At 43.7% G+C, this 19,990-nt stretch overlaps 1 protein-coding gene across 1 annotated transcript in view; it reads right to left on the bottom strand.

Annotated features, from left to right (window-relative positions):
- Nucleotides 1–19,413, bottom strand: part of MAPKAPK3 (MAPK activated protein kinase 3) — a 70,201-nt gene extending 50,788 nt beyond the window's left edge. Inside the window, exons 1-2 of the mRNA XM_080996472.1 lie at nt 19,240–19,413; nt 15,449–15,835 (exon numbers count right to left, since the gene is read on the bottom strand). Coding sequence (XP_080852598.1) covers nt 15,449–15,673 — 225 coding nt within the window. The 5' untranslated portion in view covers nt 15,674–15,835; nt 19,240–19,413. The remainder of the gene's footprint in view (nt 1–15,448; nt 15,836–19,239) is intronic.
- Nucleotides 19,414–19,990: the final 577 nt, after the last annotated feature.

Raw genomic sequence — 19,990 nt, 5'->3', positions numbered from 1 at the left:
ATTTTAAATTATATTTGTTATATATTAAAATATTTTATGCTAAAAATTGTATCTGAACTGTTATTAACACATTAATTTCTTTAATTAAAAAAAACCTCCTCAAGTTTTATTTCACAGGTTTATAACCTTGGGTATGAAATTTGAACTCCCTTTCTTTTCAACAATACTCTTCATTCCTAGTACTCTTTATTCCGAATGTTTCCCCATTTTAGTAAGTTTCTTGAAACCTTATATTAACTTTACAAAAAATAAGAATCCAATTTTCAAAAATATTACTCAAAGTGGTTTATTGGGCCTTCTTCCTGACAATATGCATGGAACTGTAATGTAAATAGATGTAAAATAATACACTATATATCCACAACCAACGCACTATTGTTTCATTAGTGATCTTCAGAATACACCCACAAAAAGCACCAGTATAGATGGGCCCTTCTTCTGCCCCATTTTCTTCCAGATGTATGTGCTCAACGGAACAATCTTAAGAATGTTTCCTCAAAAGTTACGTCCTTTTGAATTCAGTGGGGATTACTCTCAGGTAAGTAGGGTTACAATTACAGCCTGTGCCCCTCCATATGTTGTTAGACTCCAACTCCCATGAGCCCTGCCCCCATGGCCAATGGTAGGGGGTGATGAGATTTGCAGTACAAGAACATCAGGAGGACCTCAGTTCAGCTATATCTTCCCTTGCTCCCACAATAAACCATTTGCTAACAAACTCTGAACAGGACTGGATTGCTCAATAATACAGCTGCAATCAGAAACATAGCTTCTTGAAAACTGTCCCAGAAGAATACTTGTCATTTACTGCAGTTTAACCATTGTTAGGATTGTGCTTTGACTGAAGTCCTATACAATACATGTGAGAGTAAGCGCCCAATAAACCCACAGAATTGCAGAGTTGGAAGGTACCCCCAAAGGCCATCTAGTCCAACCCTTGAAACCAGAATCTCAACTAGTGTATCCATGGCAGAAGGCCATCCAGCCTCTGCTGAAAAACTTCCAAGGAAGTAGAGTCGACAACCTCTGGTCCACTGTTCAAATATCTGTTCTAGGACATTTCCTGGTATTTATGACAAGCTCACTATGAGTAGTTAGTTGCCCATGGGACTTAAATATTCACAGGACTGGGCTGAAATTTTAAATAATAAATTTATAATTCCCCCAATAATTCCTAAATATCACTGATACATCTATATTTAATATCCCAATTACAAATACAACAACTTTCCTAAAAGGCTATATGCTTTGAATTTGGGGAGTTTTCAAATATTACTTCAAGCTCTTTAACACCATTTATATTATCTCTGAGCCCTTCCTCCCGATGAATACCATCATAGTATTCTCTTTTGGACTGTAATTAATTGCTGTAGACTTAAATTGAACATGCTCTAAGCCTTCCCCATGGTTTACTGCCATCATTTATCTTGTGCACATATCTTCAGCGTTCCAAATACCGTCAACTTTATTTATCCCTCTATGCAAATTAAGAAATGTGGACATGTGAGCTCGTGAGTCCTTCCACCCCTCTCTCCTTTTTAAAAACCAACAAAGGATTTAGAAAATGTTGATCAATTATAATCCATATAAGCTGGGGCTGCAATTCCTGGGGATGCTTTTCCTCTTATCCTGCATCTGCGCTCCTTGTGCCTGCCCACTGCCTTCAACTGCTGCTGCTTATTGTTCAGAATTCCCAAAGTGCAGCTAAACTTTCTTCTGTTGGAGGGGGCACAGGTGGTTGGGAGAAACAGCTTCCCCACCCCCCGCAAATCAAGAGGGGTTGCTCAATGTTCTTCTGATTGTCCCATCACCACAAGCATTTTGGCTTCTCAGGCAGAACGATCCCCCTTCTCTTTCCCTAGTGTGCTGTTCTGAGGGCTCTCTTGGTCCCTCCAGAGCCAACTTGGTGGGTAGCAGGGCAAGCACAAATCCTTCTGCTCATAGGTGAATTCTGCCCAAGGTTTTCCTGCATATTCTTCCCCTACAGCATACTTACTGGTAGTTAACTATCAGAAGGAGGTGTGCATTTGACATCATACCTATTTTGGCCCTCGGTGCCAAAGCACATGCTTCGCATGCAGGTGGTCCCAGGTTCAATCCCTGGCAGCATCTCCAGCTAAAAGGAACAGGTAGCAGGTGATGGGAAGGACCTCTGCCTGAGACTACGAATAACTGCTGCCAAGCACAGCAGACAATAGTGGGCTACATGGACAGGTAGTCTGGCCTTGTATGTTCCTAAACCAGAAACTTATTCAGCTGACGTTATGAACAAGTTCATCTAGGTAATAAGGATGGTTTGCCAGGGCCCTTGGCAGTCCCCCATTGGCATTGACAGGTGGTGGTGGCAGCAACAGGAACTTGCCCAAGTGGCAGTGCTAGAAGTAGAGGAACGAGCACAGTTGCCCCAAGGCAGCAGCTCTAATCCAGCTCCCCTTACCTTGAGGCAGGTGGCACCAGCCCAACAGCAGTTCTTAAAAGGGTGGCAATCTTTTAAGGTGCCACAAAATGCTCTGTTGTTTGGATTATTGCCCGGTGAATTCATGGGTCAGGTAAACTTTGAACCAAGGGACTCTCAGATTCACAGATCATTTTCCTGGTAACTACTCTAGTGTAAAGCAGCAAGGGGGGGGCGTGACCATAGCTGTTAACTTTCCCCTTTTCTTGCAAGGAATCCTATTCAGAATAAGGGAATTTCCCTTTAAAAAAGGGAAAAGTTGACAGCTATGCCAATGACATTTGGGGTTATACTCTACACACTACAAAGATTGCCAAGACAAACCCACTGGCTACAGGTCAAGGCCTTTGAGCGTGCTCTGCTTTACACACAAACTCCCCATTTGGTCAGAAAGCAGGCCTGGCGAAGAGAATAGAGAGCTTCACCAGATCAAGCACCTCCCCAAGTGTCAAAGTGTGACTGTAACTAGATCTAAAAGGGAAAGGGGAGGAGGAACATTATAAAAAGGCTTTTGCTCATCAGACACAATAGGGCCCTTGTACTCTAATGTGGCTGCAATAGGGGTTTCTGCTGTAGAGACACAGCTGAGCCAGAGAAACCCATCCCCCCTTCTCCCTACCTTCAAGCAATGACATCTTTAGTGTTAACAGCTCTGTTGCTGTGGCAACCAGACTGCTTTTGACAAAGCCACATTGACTGAAAGCAACATGTGGGAAACTGGAATCACTAAAGCCCTGTGAGAAATGGATTCTAAAAGAAAAATTAGAATTGAAATTTTGGGGGTGGTTAAAACACAAACACACAACAGCTCAGTCGGTAGAGCATGAGGCTCTTAATCTCAGGGCCATAGGTTCAAGCCCCAACACTGGGCAAAAGACTTCTGCACTGCAGGGGGTTGGACTAGATGGCCCTTGTGGTCCCTTCCAACTCTATGATTCTTTGCAGCATGCATGAGAGGGGACCATCTGTGCACCATCCAGAAGATAGAATTAATCCTAGTAATATTTTGAACAAGTTCAGAACAGGCCCCACAGTGCCAGCACTAAGATGATCTCTTGCATCTTCTGGGTCTGTGTAGGTAGCATAGCACAAGTGTCTATCACTAGCTGCTTACTCCAAAACATCTTCTTGTGTCAGCTATGCCTGGAAACAAACCCCATCACCTGGGAACTGGTGAGCTGGGATCATAATTCCTCTTGTCAGTAACAGCCAACCCACTGTTTTCCAGAGTTTTAATGTGTCATTTGTTTCATTCATGCCGTTCATAATTTCACCATAACATGGGTTAAGACTCATTGGGATGATACAAAAACATTATCTGGTCAGCTGGATTTTAATTCCAAAAGATTACTGGATGACCAATATTTAATATTCTTATTCCAAATATAAGAAATTACCTACAAGAATATGGTTAGCCACAGAGTGATTTGTTTTGAGCCCCTTTCCTTTTCATATTATTTTGGTAAAGAGCAATGAATTCAGAGGTGCACAGCATCATAGCTGCAAAGAAAAGGCTTGACTCACAATTCACCAGCGAGCAAAAAAATACTAGGAGCTTTTTTAGCTCCTCCAAGAGTAGTGTCCGTTCTTTTTTCGTATTTTAAACAGTACACACTAATGATCATCTTTATCCCCAGATAAATGTAAACCAAAGATTAAAAATGACTCAAATGTCAAGCCCTGAATTCTCTCTCATGAATATCTTAAAATATGGACTCAGAAGAAATCATATTTCTCGGGGGAAGCTTGAAACTATCAGGCAGAGTTTAAAGGTGATGACTATGAACTTGCTCCAGCTATCCTGGATTTGAATCAGCTCTCTGGAAGTTAGGAACCCCCACCCCTTCTATTTCTGAACTATAGATATATTCTGCGGATTAGTCAGACAATGAACAAGAGAGGCCCTCTTTAATTAGATATTCTTGCCTTGCTTCCATTCCAAGGTAACTAATTGTCTAAATTATAGCAGAGGTTTCATCTTGAATATGTAAGGTAGAAACTCATTGCAAGCAAACATCTTGGAAGTGACTGAGGTAGCAAGCATGTGCTATTTAAAATGCTCAAGTGTTGCATATCCATTTAAACAAGGGCTATTAATTCTGTATAATCAACAACTGCAGAGGGGAAATGTATCAGGTACGCCATATTTATGGAAAGGGATTCAGAGGAGATATGGCTAGCTCGCATAATACTATTCATTGTTGCTTTAAATGTAACACTTTCAAATTGGTTTGTGGGCATTCTGCCACAGCAGTTTTTAAAAACAAATATTACATATATATTTGCCACTTCTTGTTATCTCTCCCTAAGAATAATTTGTTTAACATTCCTGCATGAGCTGCCACATTGTAAAGAGTCATATTATAGGAAGTGCAGAGCTAATTTGCATGCTGAACTACACTTCTTTCCCTCTGCATTTACAATGCATTAAAATGCAAGAGAGTTATAGCTTAATCTCATTGAGAAAGCTTTGAATCATCTTAAACACTTAGGGTGTCTTGTATAAAATACCACCAGCCAGATAATTTGTGTGCTTCCATAGGGAAAGGCAGCACCCCAGGTTTCTACTGATTCCAAAAAGGAAGGAGTTCTCATTATTTTCCAACTCATTAAAGAGGCCATCTACTCTATTCCATCTTCATTGGATGGAACACAGCTTGCAGTGGATCTAGAACCAGGAAATGTAGCCAGTAAGGGCTGGTTGAAACATCCCATCCCAACACATCACTGCCAGTGTTCCATGCATAATGCTTAAAATGATATTATCCGATATCCTATGTGTGAGGAGTGTCTGACCACAGGCATTTTACATCTCTGGCGGTGGTTACTTTGGTGTTAAGACAAAGCACATATACAGGCTCTTTCAATGGTGGAGAGCATTCTACCACACTGAGATAGTTCAGTTGGTAGACTCGTAATCTCAGAGTTGTGGGTTTCAGCCCCATGCGGCGCAAAAGATTCCTGCATTGCAGGGGATTGGACTAGATGGCCCTCATGGTTCCTTCAAACTCTACAATTCTATGATTCATAAAACTATAACCTGTGGCCATCCAATGACGCTGAATGGTACAAAATTCAGGGCAGACAAAGGGAAGTAGCTTTTCAAACAGCACCTAATTGCTATGGAATTTGCTCCCATAGGAGGTAGTGACAACCACCAGTTTGGATGCCTTTTTATTTTTAAGCGGATTAGACAAATTCATGGAATATAAAGCCATCAATGGCTATGAGGCATGCTGCCACAGGCTTTCCACATGCATCTGGTTGGCTACTATGAAAACAGGATGCTGGACTAGATGTTCTTATGGTAGAGCTCTAACTGTAGTCACCCTCCTCATGGAAGTTTGGCTGGTGTCAGCATAAAATTTGCTTATTTTCCCAAGCATTGAAGCATTGGCAGTTTATGGAAGTATCCACAGCATTGTTGGTTCTCCAACCTTATTTGTGTATTTGTTTTAATTTCACTTCCCATGTATTACTATGATTTAATGCATAGAACATGGTGTTTTAATACATTTGTAAACCACCCCAGGGCCAAGAAAGACGATGGATGGAATAAAATGCTCCTTTAAAAATGCCCCATTTGGCTTCTTTTCCACTGTTAAGTATCATCATAAATAATTACAGCAAAACAAACATCATCTAGGCAGACAAGGAATCTTCTGTTGCTTATTGCAACAGATACGCCAACATGAACTCAGTTTTCTGAGTGAAGGTTCTTATGTAGCTAAAAGGGCACCATCTACAAACAAGAGGGAGGAATGAGCAGGTTCGGGGTATCCCAAGGTTTGCAGAAGAACAGAAAGTCTTTATGGAAAACACACTAAAGGGGTGGGTGGAGGGAGAAGCAAAATGATCATGTTCTGTGGACATGAAATGCTGGGAATGGAATGGAAAACTCTGAACAAGGAGATTCCACATTGCAACACTTTGTTGCAAGTTCCACTTGTAACTTGCCCAAAAGTTGGTTGCCAACACCCAGTTATCAGTGATGATAATTTCAGGATTCCAGCTTGTGCAAGTTACAGAGGAAGTATGATTCACTCAGGTTTCCTTTGCTGTTACTTGTCTATAATGTGTGGTGCTGCCTAAAGTCACCTTCTAAAAGTCATAAGTGGCCTGCTAGTTTGATAAGGGAAGTGGCAAAGGGGTTGACGGTGTTCACTGGTGAATGGTTGCCACTGGGACTCATAGGCAAGGGAAGCAACAGCTGGTGGAGCTGGTCAATGATAGGCAGAGCCGACCAATCCTAGTTTTCTCCCCATCCTCTCCCCTGCTGCGTTCTAGAAAGGCAACACTGAGACTAAGAAGGAGGAAGCTAACAATTACTACCTCCCTTGGGTTTCTTGTAAGTAAGAAGGCAGGTAAGTGAGGCTGGACTTCCAGAAGAGAAAAGTTAGTGGGGCAGTGACCAAATGGGCCAACTTCCATAGGCCTGGTCTTTAACCTTCCCCACATACCATACCAAAAAACCCCACAAACGTAAGGTGGTGGGGAGAATTAAAACACACCAGCTCCTGCAATTCTTCCCTGAATGAATTACCTTAGGTCTAACACCTGAATGAATGATACACACCCAACACACACACATAGTGTGGTGCGATAGTTCAACATCCTATGACAGATCTTCAAATGTGCTGAAGCTGTAGAAAGGTACCTTGATCTTCCTAAGGCTCCAGCTAAGCTGTAAATCTGGGTAAACTTGTTTCAGTTTGTTGGCAGATTGGAAAATAACATAATAAAGGGAGCAGCCGCATGGCCTGTTTTACAAAGACACATTATGGTTTATACAGACTCTCCACCTCCCCCAATTCCTGCATTTCCACTTTGATGAGTTAGAATCAACTTGCTTAAACTCTCTTAAGCAATTCTTCTTTTCTTTTCTTTTTTACAAGGCAGCCAAGGTCATAACTTTAAACATTTAACAATGCAAAACAGTTAATCAGTTAACTTGGGGTTATATCGAATGCTAGTCCTACTCACAGTCAACCCACTGAAATTAATGACCATGACCAACTTAGGTCCATTATTTTCAGTGTGTTTACTCTGAGTAGGACTAGCACCAGGCACAATCCTTCGACTCCAAACTATCTGGTTACTAATAGGATCAGATAGCTCCATTGATTAGAGCGCGTTTCTGATACCAGCAAGGTTGCAGTTTCGATCTCCATATGGGCCAGCTGCATATTCCTGTATTGCAGTGGGCTGCTCTAGATCAGCCTTTCTCAACCTGTGGGTCCCCAGATGTTGTTGAACTACAACTCCCATCACCCCTAGCTAGCAAGGCCAGAGCTCAGGGATGATGGGAGTTGTAGTCCAACAACATCTGGGAACCCACAGATTGAGAACCGCTGCTCTAGATGATCCGCAGGGTTCCTTCCAACTCTACAATTCTATGATTCTAAGGTAATTTAACCCTCACACCACCATCTGCAAGCACCCACAGCATCACCAGAATGTAGCATAATTAATAACATATCAAAGCCACAGGTTTAGGTGCTGCACCAAAATCATAATGAACTGACATAAGAAATAAGCTTTAACAGAAATGTATGTTGCCAGCCTTTGTAAGATACATTTTTAAAATACACCTAGGCAACTCCCCTGGAAGCCTTGTAAAGACTGGGATTTACTACATTAATCTCTCTATGGGAATTATCACCTAGCTGTAAGATACATGTTTAGCATAATGAGAAATGAGGAGTGTTTTGCAAATCATACACTATAGGAAACAAGCATTTCTTACACATATATTATTTCCTTGCAGCCAAACTCTTAATGTGCATTTGTAGCCTTTAGTAGATTGCCTGGGATCTTGGACAGGGCATAGAAGAGTTCAGTCAATCAGGGTTAGTCACACTACACTTCCTCCGCCATTTAAACTGGATTTCACCATGTTCATACCCATATGAAAGCTGTGGAAAGTTTTGTACTGTTAAGCATTTGAAATGTTTCACTCTAGATTTGACTGTTATTCCTCTGGCAGGAGAGGCCATGCGGATCAGTATCAGACCAGCTATAACAAAATTTCTTGTTCTGCAACAAGTCATTAGCTCATGATATATTAGCTCCCTGAAAGGAAGAGTTTTGATCCCTCATAATCAAAGGAGACTTCAAATATTCCATGAAACTACTGTTGAACTCATTATCGAGGGGCTGACTTCACCTGTACTAATCATTATTAGTGCCAAAATATGACCTTTTTTAAAGAAATGCTTATCCATATTTTATTTCTTAGGTGTCTAACCATCAATTACATATTGAGCAAAGCTAAATAAAAACATATGAATATATTCTTCAAAGGAGCTATTTCAAGATCTGCAATATAGCTTCCTGCAATACATATTGCTGAGTCTCTAACCTCTGCAATACAGTATGCTACTTTCATGTGTCCTGGAGTAATAGTTTGGATTTCATTGATAATTAAAAAGAAGATTGCCTATTATGTGTATGATTCAGTTTAATGATTTGTTTTCTTTCCTGCAAATCAAATCCTTTAATGTTGCTTTAGGGAACCACTGACAGGGCTAAAAATGCAACTGTTTGCTTGGTCCCAACAAATAATGTCATTTGGAGCAATAGAAAGACCCACTGCCCCAGCTTGCTAAATCTGGTTAATATGTCCCTTTGATTATTTATATTATTTTATCAGAACCAATAAGGGGGACCCCCCTGCACACCATGCAATGAAACACACCTTACTCTAATGCACCTCTGCCTTAATCATTAAATACTGTGAATTATAATTCAGTGTATTCCATATCTGATAGACATTGCATTTTCCAAATAAGGAGAGAGTGGGAAAAGAAGGAGATTTTATATGCACATGACAGTGCTAACCACACAAAAGCAGCCTGCTCTGAGCTGTCACTGAGTCATGTTAAAGCAATTAACAGGAAGAGGCCACATAAGAAGCAGTATGAGCCCTTGGCCATCATGCTGGCCTGGATGGCATGAACTAGCCATGCTTATCCTTCTGTCCTTTTAATTCCATGCATTCCTTCCACTTGGAAATGCTGCCCTTAAGTAGTTTGGCTTTCGAGCAAGAAAATCAGTTTGGGTTTTCTAGACTAAGCCAGCAGTGTGTGTGGCATTTCATTCGAAGGGAAACAAAGTTGACAGCACTTCTAAGAAGTGCATAGATAATTGCTATGCCAAGCGGGGCAAATCAAACCACTTAACACTTTAGGAAAATAACCAAAGCCACAGTTAAAGCTCCTGCAATGTCTTTGGGGAAGCCACATTTTATATTCCCAGACTAAAATTATTAGTGAGCATTTTGAAGCGGTTCCTCTAACAGGAACTATACGAAACAACATGGACCTCTCAATCACAATGTGCAGTGGTTGAGTGACATATGGCTCTGTGGTTGTGTGTTTCAGTCCATTAAAAACCTTTTGCATCAAGTACTTAAGTAAAAAAAAAAAAAATCTTTCTATTGAGTAGTCTGTCCAGATACAGACTGTTCTGATTTGGTTCCCACAGTGAAAGAAAGCTTTTTGGCAAAGAGAAGCCATCTGCCAAGTCCAGAAAAGCCTTGATGGGGAGAGTTTGGTGATGTCGGAAGCCTACTGTGAAACAGCATTCCCAGCAACAGAAACCACCTTGGATCTCAGAGCATCGGTTGTGTGTGCTCATTTATCTCTGCAAATAATGGATTTTCCCCATTCCTACTTTCTGAATACAAAGATGAAAACACAAAATGAAAGCATTTGTATTTTATTGTGTATTGAGTTTTCCTTCCTACTTCTAATTATCTGGGATTGTTAAGATGAGCTCAAATGATAGCGCTGGGACTATTTTAAAGTTGTGATTTTTTTAAAAAGAAAATAATTGCATATATAATCCTTTCAAGAAAGTGTGAATAAGACATTAAGAAAGGCTACTTGCTCTCCCAGCAATGCCATTCTTCATGGCTTCTCTTTTTAGTCATTAAAGATTGAAATTTAGTAGGTCCAGACAAGTCATTTTGTGACCCTGGCCAGAACCCAAGGTCAGCAAGGTCCCACATCTGCTAAGGTGTCACATCCCACCGACAACAGCCTGCTGTCCCTGTTTGTCCATCCACCTTTCACTCTGCCCCAGACAATAGTGGTGGTGAGAAAGTAGAACAGTAGATACCACACTGCCTGCTTGCTGGTCTCTGCCTGGCAGGCAGGCAAGCAAGCAGACAGAAGTTATGGTGAGAAAGAGGACCAGCAGCTGGTGCTAAGGGCAGTGAGGAGGCAGATTCACCAAGGAAGTGGGGGATGGGGTGTGTCTTATTTAGTTTAAAATATCTATCAAACACTCACATTATAAAGTATCAGACTAGTGCACAGAAAACCAAAGATAAGTGTAAAATACACACAAAAAGTTATAGTACAACACCAGAAGATGGTCACTGGGCAATAATCTAATATTTCATTCAGAAAAGCTTTAGGTAAATAAAAAGGCCTGGAGCATGCATCTGAAAGAGTAGATGGTTGGAATGTGCCTCATCTTGGATGGTAATGAATTCCACATTTAAGGGGCTACAATACTCAAAGCTCTACCAGTGGTGGACTGCAAAATGAACAGTAGGAGCTCTTGGTGCCACCAGGAAGTCCTCTACCATGGAACATAGTGGCTAGGGAGGGATGTAAGGGGAGAGGTGGCTTCTTAAGTAGCCTGGACGAAAGTTGTTCAGGGAGTTGAAAATAAGTAACAGCACCTTGAACCTGGCCTGGTAACCTATAGGCAGCCAGTGCAGCTGGTTTGATAAAGGTGTACAGCGTTGATGATAGCATCCTTAAAACAACGTTTTGCACTAACTGCAGCTTCCAGACCAACTTCAAGGGCAGTCACACAGAAATTGCATTGGAGTCAAGCCTTGAGTAGACAAATACATGGCCACTGTGGCCAGATTATCACTGTCCAAGAACGGCTACAGCTGGGGTTCCAGCTGGAACCAATGGAGCCTTTAGTGACAGAGATGAAACCGATGAGTACCCCCACACTATGAACCTGTGTCTTCAAAGGGAGTGCAATACTGTCCAGACAAGGTGAGTGCCAAATTTCCCAGACCCAGGAACCACCCAGTAAGGTTTGCATCTTGCCAGGATTCTGCCTCAGTTTATTGGCCCTTATCCAGCCTGCCACCACATCCAGGCACCAGTTCAGGACTTATTCCCAATTCAGTTGTTACAGAGAAATAGTGGTAAGTGTCAGCAGCATACTGAAGACATCATGCTCCAAATCTCCCAATGGCTTCATAGATGTTCAATAGCACTGGGAACAAAATAGTGCCCTGTGACATCTCACAACTTAACAGTCAGGGTGCTGACACACAGTCACTCACACTACTCTCTGCAACCAGCCCTACAGGTGAGAGAAGAACCACTGAAAAATGGTGCCTCCAACCCCCAACTCACAGAACTGATCCAGGAGAATACCATGGTCAACAGCATCTGAAGGGCCTTACAAAACCTGGAGTGAACCCTGAATTTCAGCATTCTGTATGCCAGAGGAAACAACTGCAATTAGGATATGGATTAACAGGATTGTCGTTTGCTCTCCCAACCCTGCTGCTAACTGTAGATATCAACATTGAGTTGGAGTTAGTGCCATGAAAGCACATTTCTCTTCCAATATTATTGTTGATACACAATTAGAATCAACATCAATATGTATAGACAAGGCTCCCAGGTGAGACAGAAATTGATCAGAAACAAGACCTTTGCTATACCAAGACACAGTTTTCAGAAATCATGAGCATCTTAAGTTTTGAATATGCAAACTGAATGACACTGACTAGAATACACATTTTGAAACAAATCTTCTTTTAACATAACCACTATTAAACACACCCAATTGACTTATTCCATGCTAAAGATGCTCTTAATGTCACTTGTGAAAAAATGTCCCCCAAATTCTAGTTTTTTTAATACAGAGAGGGATCTATAACAACCAGTTAGGAGAATGAATGAATATGTGAACGTTTATGGTTAACGGCAAATAAACTGAGGCCAAATAAGAGTATGGGCAATCAGCTTCTTGCTGTAATAAACATAAAGAAAGTAATTGATCAGCATTTCTCTGTGAAAAATAATGATACTATCACATTTTATATAATACAAAATATGGGAAGGAAGGAGAGGGAGAGAGGATTGCACTACAAATCACTGAAGGGTGCGTGGCAGAAGGAATGTGCTTTGCTTAATACTTAACACACTGAGTGCAGGGAATTGCTTTGTGTGTAGCATCCCATTGTGTAAAACCCTCTCCTCCAGTTGACAGTATGAAGTGGTACAGTTCAGGTACAGAGTTACCTCATCTGCTGTCTGAGAACCAGACTTCCGCCTCTCTGTAGAGATCCAGCTCAACAGTCTCTCAACACTGCAATCTTACTCTCAAGGTCCACTGAGCAACAGTATTTATTCCAAATAAGTTTATATGCTACATGGGATCGCAGCCTAGATGTTACAGTTGCATGCAGAGCCTTGCAAACAGAGCAGCATTTCTAATTATGAAATTGTGACTGAATGAGCTTGCAAAGAGCCAAAAAATAAATATAGGGCAGGGGTAACCAACATGGCGCAAGAACATCTTGATGCCCTCACACTGGCATATTCATTCAGGTGAAAATAATACTTGTGTCACCCTTGCTTGTGGGTTCTTATGCATGTGCTTTCAGCAGAAAGCCCAACTGTGTTCAGCTGGACATGCTTCCTGGTGAAGGTGTCTAAATGGCAATGTTAGTGAACAGACTCACCTTATACATGTTTCCTCAAAAGCAAGACCCACTGTGTTCAAAAGGTCTTATTCCCAAGTATAAGATCGAAGCCTTAAATTTGCTTCTTTGGGTACAAAAGGGCAGATTATGTACTACAGATGTCTATACCAATCTGCAGTAGTATTTGTCTGAAGAATGAGGAGCTTTAAAAACATCAAGAAAACACATATGAAAAGGTGCCTCAGCACGCATGGAGACTTGGTTAACATCTTTCTTTGCACATCAAGTCCAGCCTACAGCATAATCAGGTAACACAATATTGATGTGACATTCAATTGCATCAACATGCATACAATAGGCTAAGCGCATATATAAAAAAAGCACATCCACACTACTACACTTGAGACAGATCTTAAGAGACTTACCCTACAAACCTATACATGTCTACTGAGAAAAATGTTTCATTTTTTCCGTGGTGCTTCCTTCCAGATAGGTGTGCAAAAAACCCAGCAGTTTCAGGCTGCAACCATATTCAAACCTACTAGGGAGGAAGCTGCATTGATCTCAAAGGTAATTCTGGGTAAGGATTGAACTGTGAATATATCCGCTACTTACTCTTGATTTAGCATAGACAAGGCAGTGCCAAGTATGATGGTGTCCTGGGCAAGATGCCCTCCAATGGCCCTTTGGTGGCCACCTGACCCAAGCTTACCAGAGGATGGATGGGGAGAAATGACAGAAGAGATGGCAGCCAGCCACAATGAGAGTAGCATAGACCCTACTACCTGACAATCCCTTAACCCAGTGCTGTAAAGAGAAGCACTAGGCAAGGCAACTCCAGATGGTACTGCCACTGGCACCATCTTCCTAACAGCCGACAGGCTTCTTTCCCACCACCTCATATCCTCCAAAACATTGCTCATGAAATATTGGGGACACCTGCAGAGGAGTGTGCAATTTCATGCCTCCCCTCCAGGCCTAGAAGAGTCTTATTTGATCAGGCCGATGTTCTACCTAGTCCAGCATTCAGTTCTCACAGCAGCCAACCAGATGGCAAGTGGAAGTCTACAAGCAAGACACGAGCACAACAGTACTCTGCCACTCATGAGCACTCTTCCACTCATGATCTGGTATTTAGAGGCATATTGCCTTGGATAAGGGAGAAAACATAAAGCTATCATGACTAGGAGCCATCTAGGCAAACCAGTATATTCCACAGCAGTTACACTTCTTGTTTGCTTGCTTACATATATATGGCAACTTAGCCATATAATTTATTCAAGGTTATATCAGGCTAGAGTATACGCCACCCTCTGATTTCATTCTCAGCATCCTTAACTGCCCAGAAGGTTCTGGCCTAGCCTGTTAGTCACGACCTTGTTTTGTCACCAGTGTCAGTTCCATAAGTATAATAAGTGCACCATATAATTGCATGTTTACTCTTTCAATAATTAATGCAACTTAATTATTCTAATCATCTGTTGAAAACATTTTTGGCAAATTAAAAAAAACCCCCCAAAAAACTCTGTTAAACATTCCAACAGTGCTCCCCCAAAAGTGCTTTAAAGTATAGCAGTGGATTAACACTCATCCCTGCAGTGGAAATTACCACAATATTAACTATGTATGAAATATAGATAGTTATATATCCTGAAGCAGCATTTGTTACACTGCACCAATGAAAATGACTAAGTTCTAACAGAATAAAAGCATAACATGCCGTTAAATGAAACAGGGTGCTAATAGACAGGGGTCGTTGAGTCTCAGTACTATTGACTTGTTGTCAAATCCACATTAAAGTGTTGTTGGAAATGCATTTTTTGAGTTTCCATCTCAGATCTCTTGCACTGCTAAACTCAGTAACTCAGGCAATATTTTCCTGGTTCACCACAGTGTAGCATCATCAGCATTCAAATCACTATCTGACTCACCGGCCGGGGGGGGGGGATAGAGAGAGAAGAGAAGGAAGCATATTTCAGCCCACGCAAAGGAGCAAAAGAATTTTACAATTAGTAATTTAAAAGACTAATTCAGGGACTACTTCGAAAGCCTTAAAGGTTTGGAACAACTAGGCCCTCAATAACATAAGGTTTCCATGCAATTTAGAGAATTTCTAATTCAAATTCTTCAGGAGCATCTAGACCGCCGCAGCAGAGAGCACAACACTTGTCTTTAGCCTCCAAATAAGGAGAAACAACAGCTTGTTGTCGTTGTTTAGTCGTTTAGTCATGTCCGACTTTTCATGACCCCATGGACCAGAGCACGCCAGGCACTCTTGTCTGGAAACAACAGCTACTTACCTTTAAAGCACATTTCCTCCCTGTCGCCTTGTGAAAGCACTCCATTACTTTGCCATTAATGCCAAGGCCCAGCACCCGCTTAGAGATTTTGTAGTCATCTGTGACTGCATGTTTCTTTATTTCCCCCTTAACAGGGACAGCTCCAGCAGGCAAAGGTCTTGTGTTGCTTTTGCTGTCCTCCTGGCCCTCGGGTGGGGGTCCCTGCTGACTCTCGCCTTGTTCCATGGTAGGCAGAAGTAACAAATTCAGAAAAATAAGTGGCCAGCCCAGCCCAGCCCAGTTCCGCCTCACATTCACCGTCTTCTGCAAGGTACCTCCATCAAGTAGGTCAAGACAAACATTTCAAGGAGCCTGGATCCATTTCCTAGGATTCCACTAAGGGATCACCTTAAAAAAAAAAAAGTGAACAGGCATTTTTGTTGATTATAAAAAGCATGAGAACATTAGCCCTGCTATGTTAGATCAAAGTCCCACTTAGTCCAGCATCCTGTTTCTCAGAGCGGCCAGCCAGATGTTTATGGGAAGCCCTCAGGGAGGACATGAGTACAGCAATACTCTCTCACTGTTATTCTCCACCAGCTGGTATCCAGAAACAAGTTGCTTCCAATCAAGAGTGGCCAGGAGTAGAAAAGGATAGGGCTCTTCCACCTTTAATCATAGCTGTCAACTTTTCCCTTTTCTTGCGAGGAATCCTATTTGGAATAAGGGAATTCCCCTTAAAAAAAGGGGAAAACTGACAGCTATGCCTTTTATGGTTGTATAAAAGAGTGAATTTTAGTATGTGTGGCTTACTAGACATAGCTTCTGCTAAGCAAATAAACTGCACTAACTGTAACCCTGGTGTGGCTTACTAGGCGTACCTTCAACTTACCAAATAAACTGCAGTAACCCTGCCCTCTTTTTCACCTTATTACCCTACACTGATCCTGGCGGTAGTTTGTATCAGGACTAGTAACCATCAATAGGAGAACAATGGACAGTTTTCCACACCAGTTCCTCTCCAGGTTCTGTAGTAGGCCATGTGGCTTATAGAAAGCAAGCAAAACAATTCACATAGTAACTTCATGGCATAACATGTCTGCAGCAATCAGTTTGACCTGGAGCTCCAACGTTTTACAACGTTACAACATTTTGGCTACAACTATTCTGAAGGGATGCGGGTGGTGCTGCTGTGGGGTTGCGGCACTCATCTCACTTTATTGGCCGAGGGAGCCGGCGTATAGCTTCCAGGTCATGTGGCCAGCATGACTAAGCCACTTCTGGCGAACCAGAGCAGCGCACGGAAACGCCTTTTACCTTCCCACCAGAGCAGTACCTATTTATCTACTTGCACTTTGATGTGCTTTCGAACTGCTAGGTTGACAGGAGCAGGGACCGAGCAACAGGAGCTCACTCCGTCGTGGGGATTTGAACCACCAATCTTCTGATCGGCAAGCCCTAGGCCAGGGGTCTGCAACCTTTAAGACAAAAAGAGCCACTTGGACCCGTTTCCGAAGGAAAAAAAACTGGGAGCCGCAAAACTCGTCATTATAAAAATAACTTTTTTGTCACTTTTTTATTATTTCTTTGTTTGACCCCTCAGAATTACTCCTCCTCATAGAAATAAACGTTAAATTAACAAGTTACCTTTTTGTGTGTGTGTGTTCTTCACTCCCCTTCAAAACAGTGACCAGCGTACATGCCCCTTACAATGTAGCAGGCAGGCGGGAAGGTGACGTCGGGACGGTGCGTAACTAACGCACGCACCGCCCCCATGCGACGTCACAGCCAGTACAGCGCCCGCCACAGTGGGGAGTGTCGGGGCGCACAATGCGCCTCCTCCCCTCGCTAGTATCCGCCCCGGAGCCGCGGCAAAGGTGTAAAAGAGCCACATTTAACCCACAGCGCCACCCACATCCTGGGCTAGACAACCCCAAATCCACCCACTCTCTGACAACAAACGAGGCAGAAGGTTACCTGTTTGTCTAAGTAAGCAAATGTGTAGGAGGCTTCAATAAGTTGCCAGGTTTAAAGCTGGAAAACTCTCCTCATCTCTTTTCAGAGGTGTGTACTGGAGAGTTTGCCCAAGTGCTGCTTTCCATTATCTCAGATCACACTGTTGGAAAAAGCTTCACTTGATTAATTTTTTTGTTTATAGGCAGCTCCCATTTAAAGAAACGGAAACCCCTTCAAGGTCTAAACTGACAACACTCAACTTCAGCTATACAGTAGGTGAATAATTCCAGTACAGGAACGGTAGGATGCCAAGCAGCTCACCTGTGCGTGAAGGAAGGTCAGGGAACAGTGCTGGCTCAACAAGGAGATGAGGGGAACCATCTGGATTAGTTAACACATTGAAAGAGTGGTGGGACAGGCAATAGCTTTCCTCGCCTATCCTCCTTTGAAGACAGAGCCAGGAAAGCTGTGCTAGGGAGGTAGCACGGATGACAGTAGCAGCACAGCATACACACACACGTGTCACATATCCGGAGGAGGGCAACATGTTTGGGATCTGACTGTTCATTCATCCGCATGTCTTGGCTGGGTAAGTTACTGGCAGCTGTTGAGACATCTGTCTGCCTGCCCACCCCAGTATGCCAGCCACCTAGAGTGCCCACCCACCAGGAGGCAGCAGCAGAATAATGTGACGCCTTATCCGAATTGTTCCCCACATCTGATGGTCATTGCTCTTTGACCTGTCTCCACAAGTGAGCTACTTGGTATGGTACCCCCCCTTTCCAGGGAGGCAGCACTGAGGACTGCAACCCCATTGGGTCACCTTGGGCCAGTCATCCACAGTCTCTCAGCCTAACCTACTTCACAAGGGGGTTAAATGGGAAGGGGGAAAGCCATGTATGCTGCCATATACTCCTTAGAGGAAAAGTGGGATACAAACGTCATAATTACACCTCAGTGGCCTTATCTACTGAGTTCGTTCTGTGCCTTGAAGCTACCTGAAGGAAGGCAGAAAGAAAAGTGGGGAGGGGGAAGAGATTAAGGCTGCAAGCCTGACTCCACCTACCTGGGAGCAAGCACTTCTGATTAGTCATTGTTAGGACTGCAGCCTTAAATAGTAAAGTTTCCAGGACTAGATGATTAAAGTATATGAGAAGGAGTTATTTTAAAATTTTAGTATGAGTTTAGTATGGAGTTGAGACTGTGTTCAAGATTCTGCTCCTTCCTTGGGGTTTCTAAGTCAAATCTCTAGTGTGCGTGTATATGAATGGGGGCAAACAGTTTAGGCACCATGCAATGAACAGGTGGCCATTTTACATCCTTACTTTGAGCTGCTTATAAACATAATACCATTTACTATGTTGTTTATTTGTTCCTAGGGCCTTACATTTATTCCACCACGAAACCCAAGGCAGTACACACGTGGTTCCCACACACCGTCTTCCACCCGGGCACCGACCAGACCCAGCAAAGTTGTGTCCTCCTCATGTGCCCGGAGACCAAACAGGAGAAAAAACGCGGTGGTGGACGAGATCTCCCCAATTTTATTTCTCACAATATCCACACGAGGTTAGGTTAGGCTGAGAGGAGGCGGCCCGGTGGAGAAAGCGGGAGGGGACCGTCTACTGGGAAGCCGCAGGTACAAATATGTCCTGGCCTGCCTGGGAGAAAAGTAGTTCTCGAGGCAAAGAGTCTTCCAACCCACCGAAGTCGCAAAGCCCGAGGAAAGGAGGTTTCCTCAGGTGAGCGGCCAAGGTGGGGGCGGAGGAAGAGAGAACAAAAGCGTGGGAGCGGAGCAGTTGGAGAAGCGCAAGGCGAGAGATGCCGGTGGCGGGAGGGTGGGGGTGTTGTATTACCTGCGTTAAGCGCATGCTCCTCACAGGTGGTCGCTCTGTTGCTGCTCCATCAAACGAGCGGAACGGAAGGAGGGGCGGGGATGGGGGCCAGCAGCCGCGCAGCGCCTCGCCACCTCCGCGGCCCAGCCGAGGCTTTTCCTCGAGCCGCGTAGGGCAGACTTGGGCGGCCGCTCATGTGACTCCCCGGCCCAACCCGGTCCCGGCAGAGGCACCCGCCGGGGAGGAGGGAGGGAGGGGCATGCGGGAGTGGTGCGGAGCGGGGGGGGGGAGGAGAGCACGTGCTCCGGGACACCTGGCGGGGCGGGCGGAGGGGGCTCCTCTGGTGGCGGCGGCGAGGGCAGGTGGGCGGGAGGACGGAGCCCGGGCAGCGCGAGCCGGGGCAAGACCAATGTGGAAGGCAAGGAACGGAGGAGAGCAACCTCGGCTCGACTGCAAAACGGGGCAGCCAAGGAAACGGCGACTCGGCCGGGGCTCGCCAGCTTCGTGGAAGCGACTCCCTGAAGCAAAGAGCCAGGAGTTCCCCGTTGACCCAAATGGACGGTTCGGCGGGGGCGAGGGGCGCTGCGTTCAAAAGAAGGCGCGCGAAGGGGCCGATGCTGTTCCCACCCATTTTTTTACTTCCTTTAAGCACATGTCTGAAAAGGGCTTGGCCTGGGATAAAGCTCCCCTTTGCTCTTCACGCTGTCGTGGTGAATCGCGCTACTGTCTCCGGCGGCTTTGATTCGCGGTGACGCTTCTTCTCCGTGGCGGA

Source organism: Podarcis pityusensis, assembly GCF_964106645.2.
Source record: "Podarcis pityusensis genome assembly, chromosome: 2".
Taxonomy (NCBI): domain Eukaryota; kingdom Metazoa; phylum Chordata; class Lepidosauria; order Squamata; family Lacertidae; genus Podarcis; species Podarcis pityusensis.
This window is presented reverse-complemented; position numbering and strand designations above follow the sequence as displayed.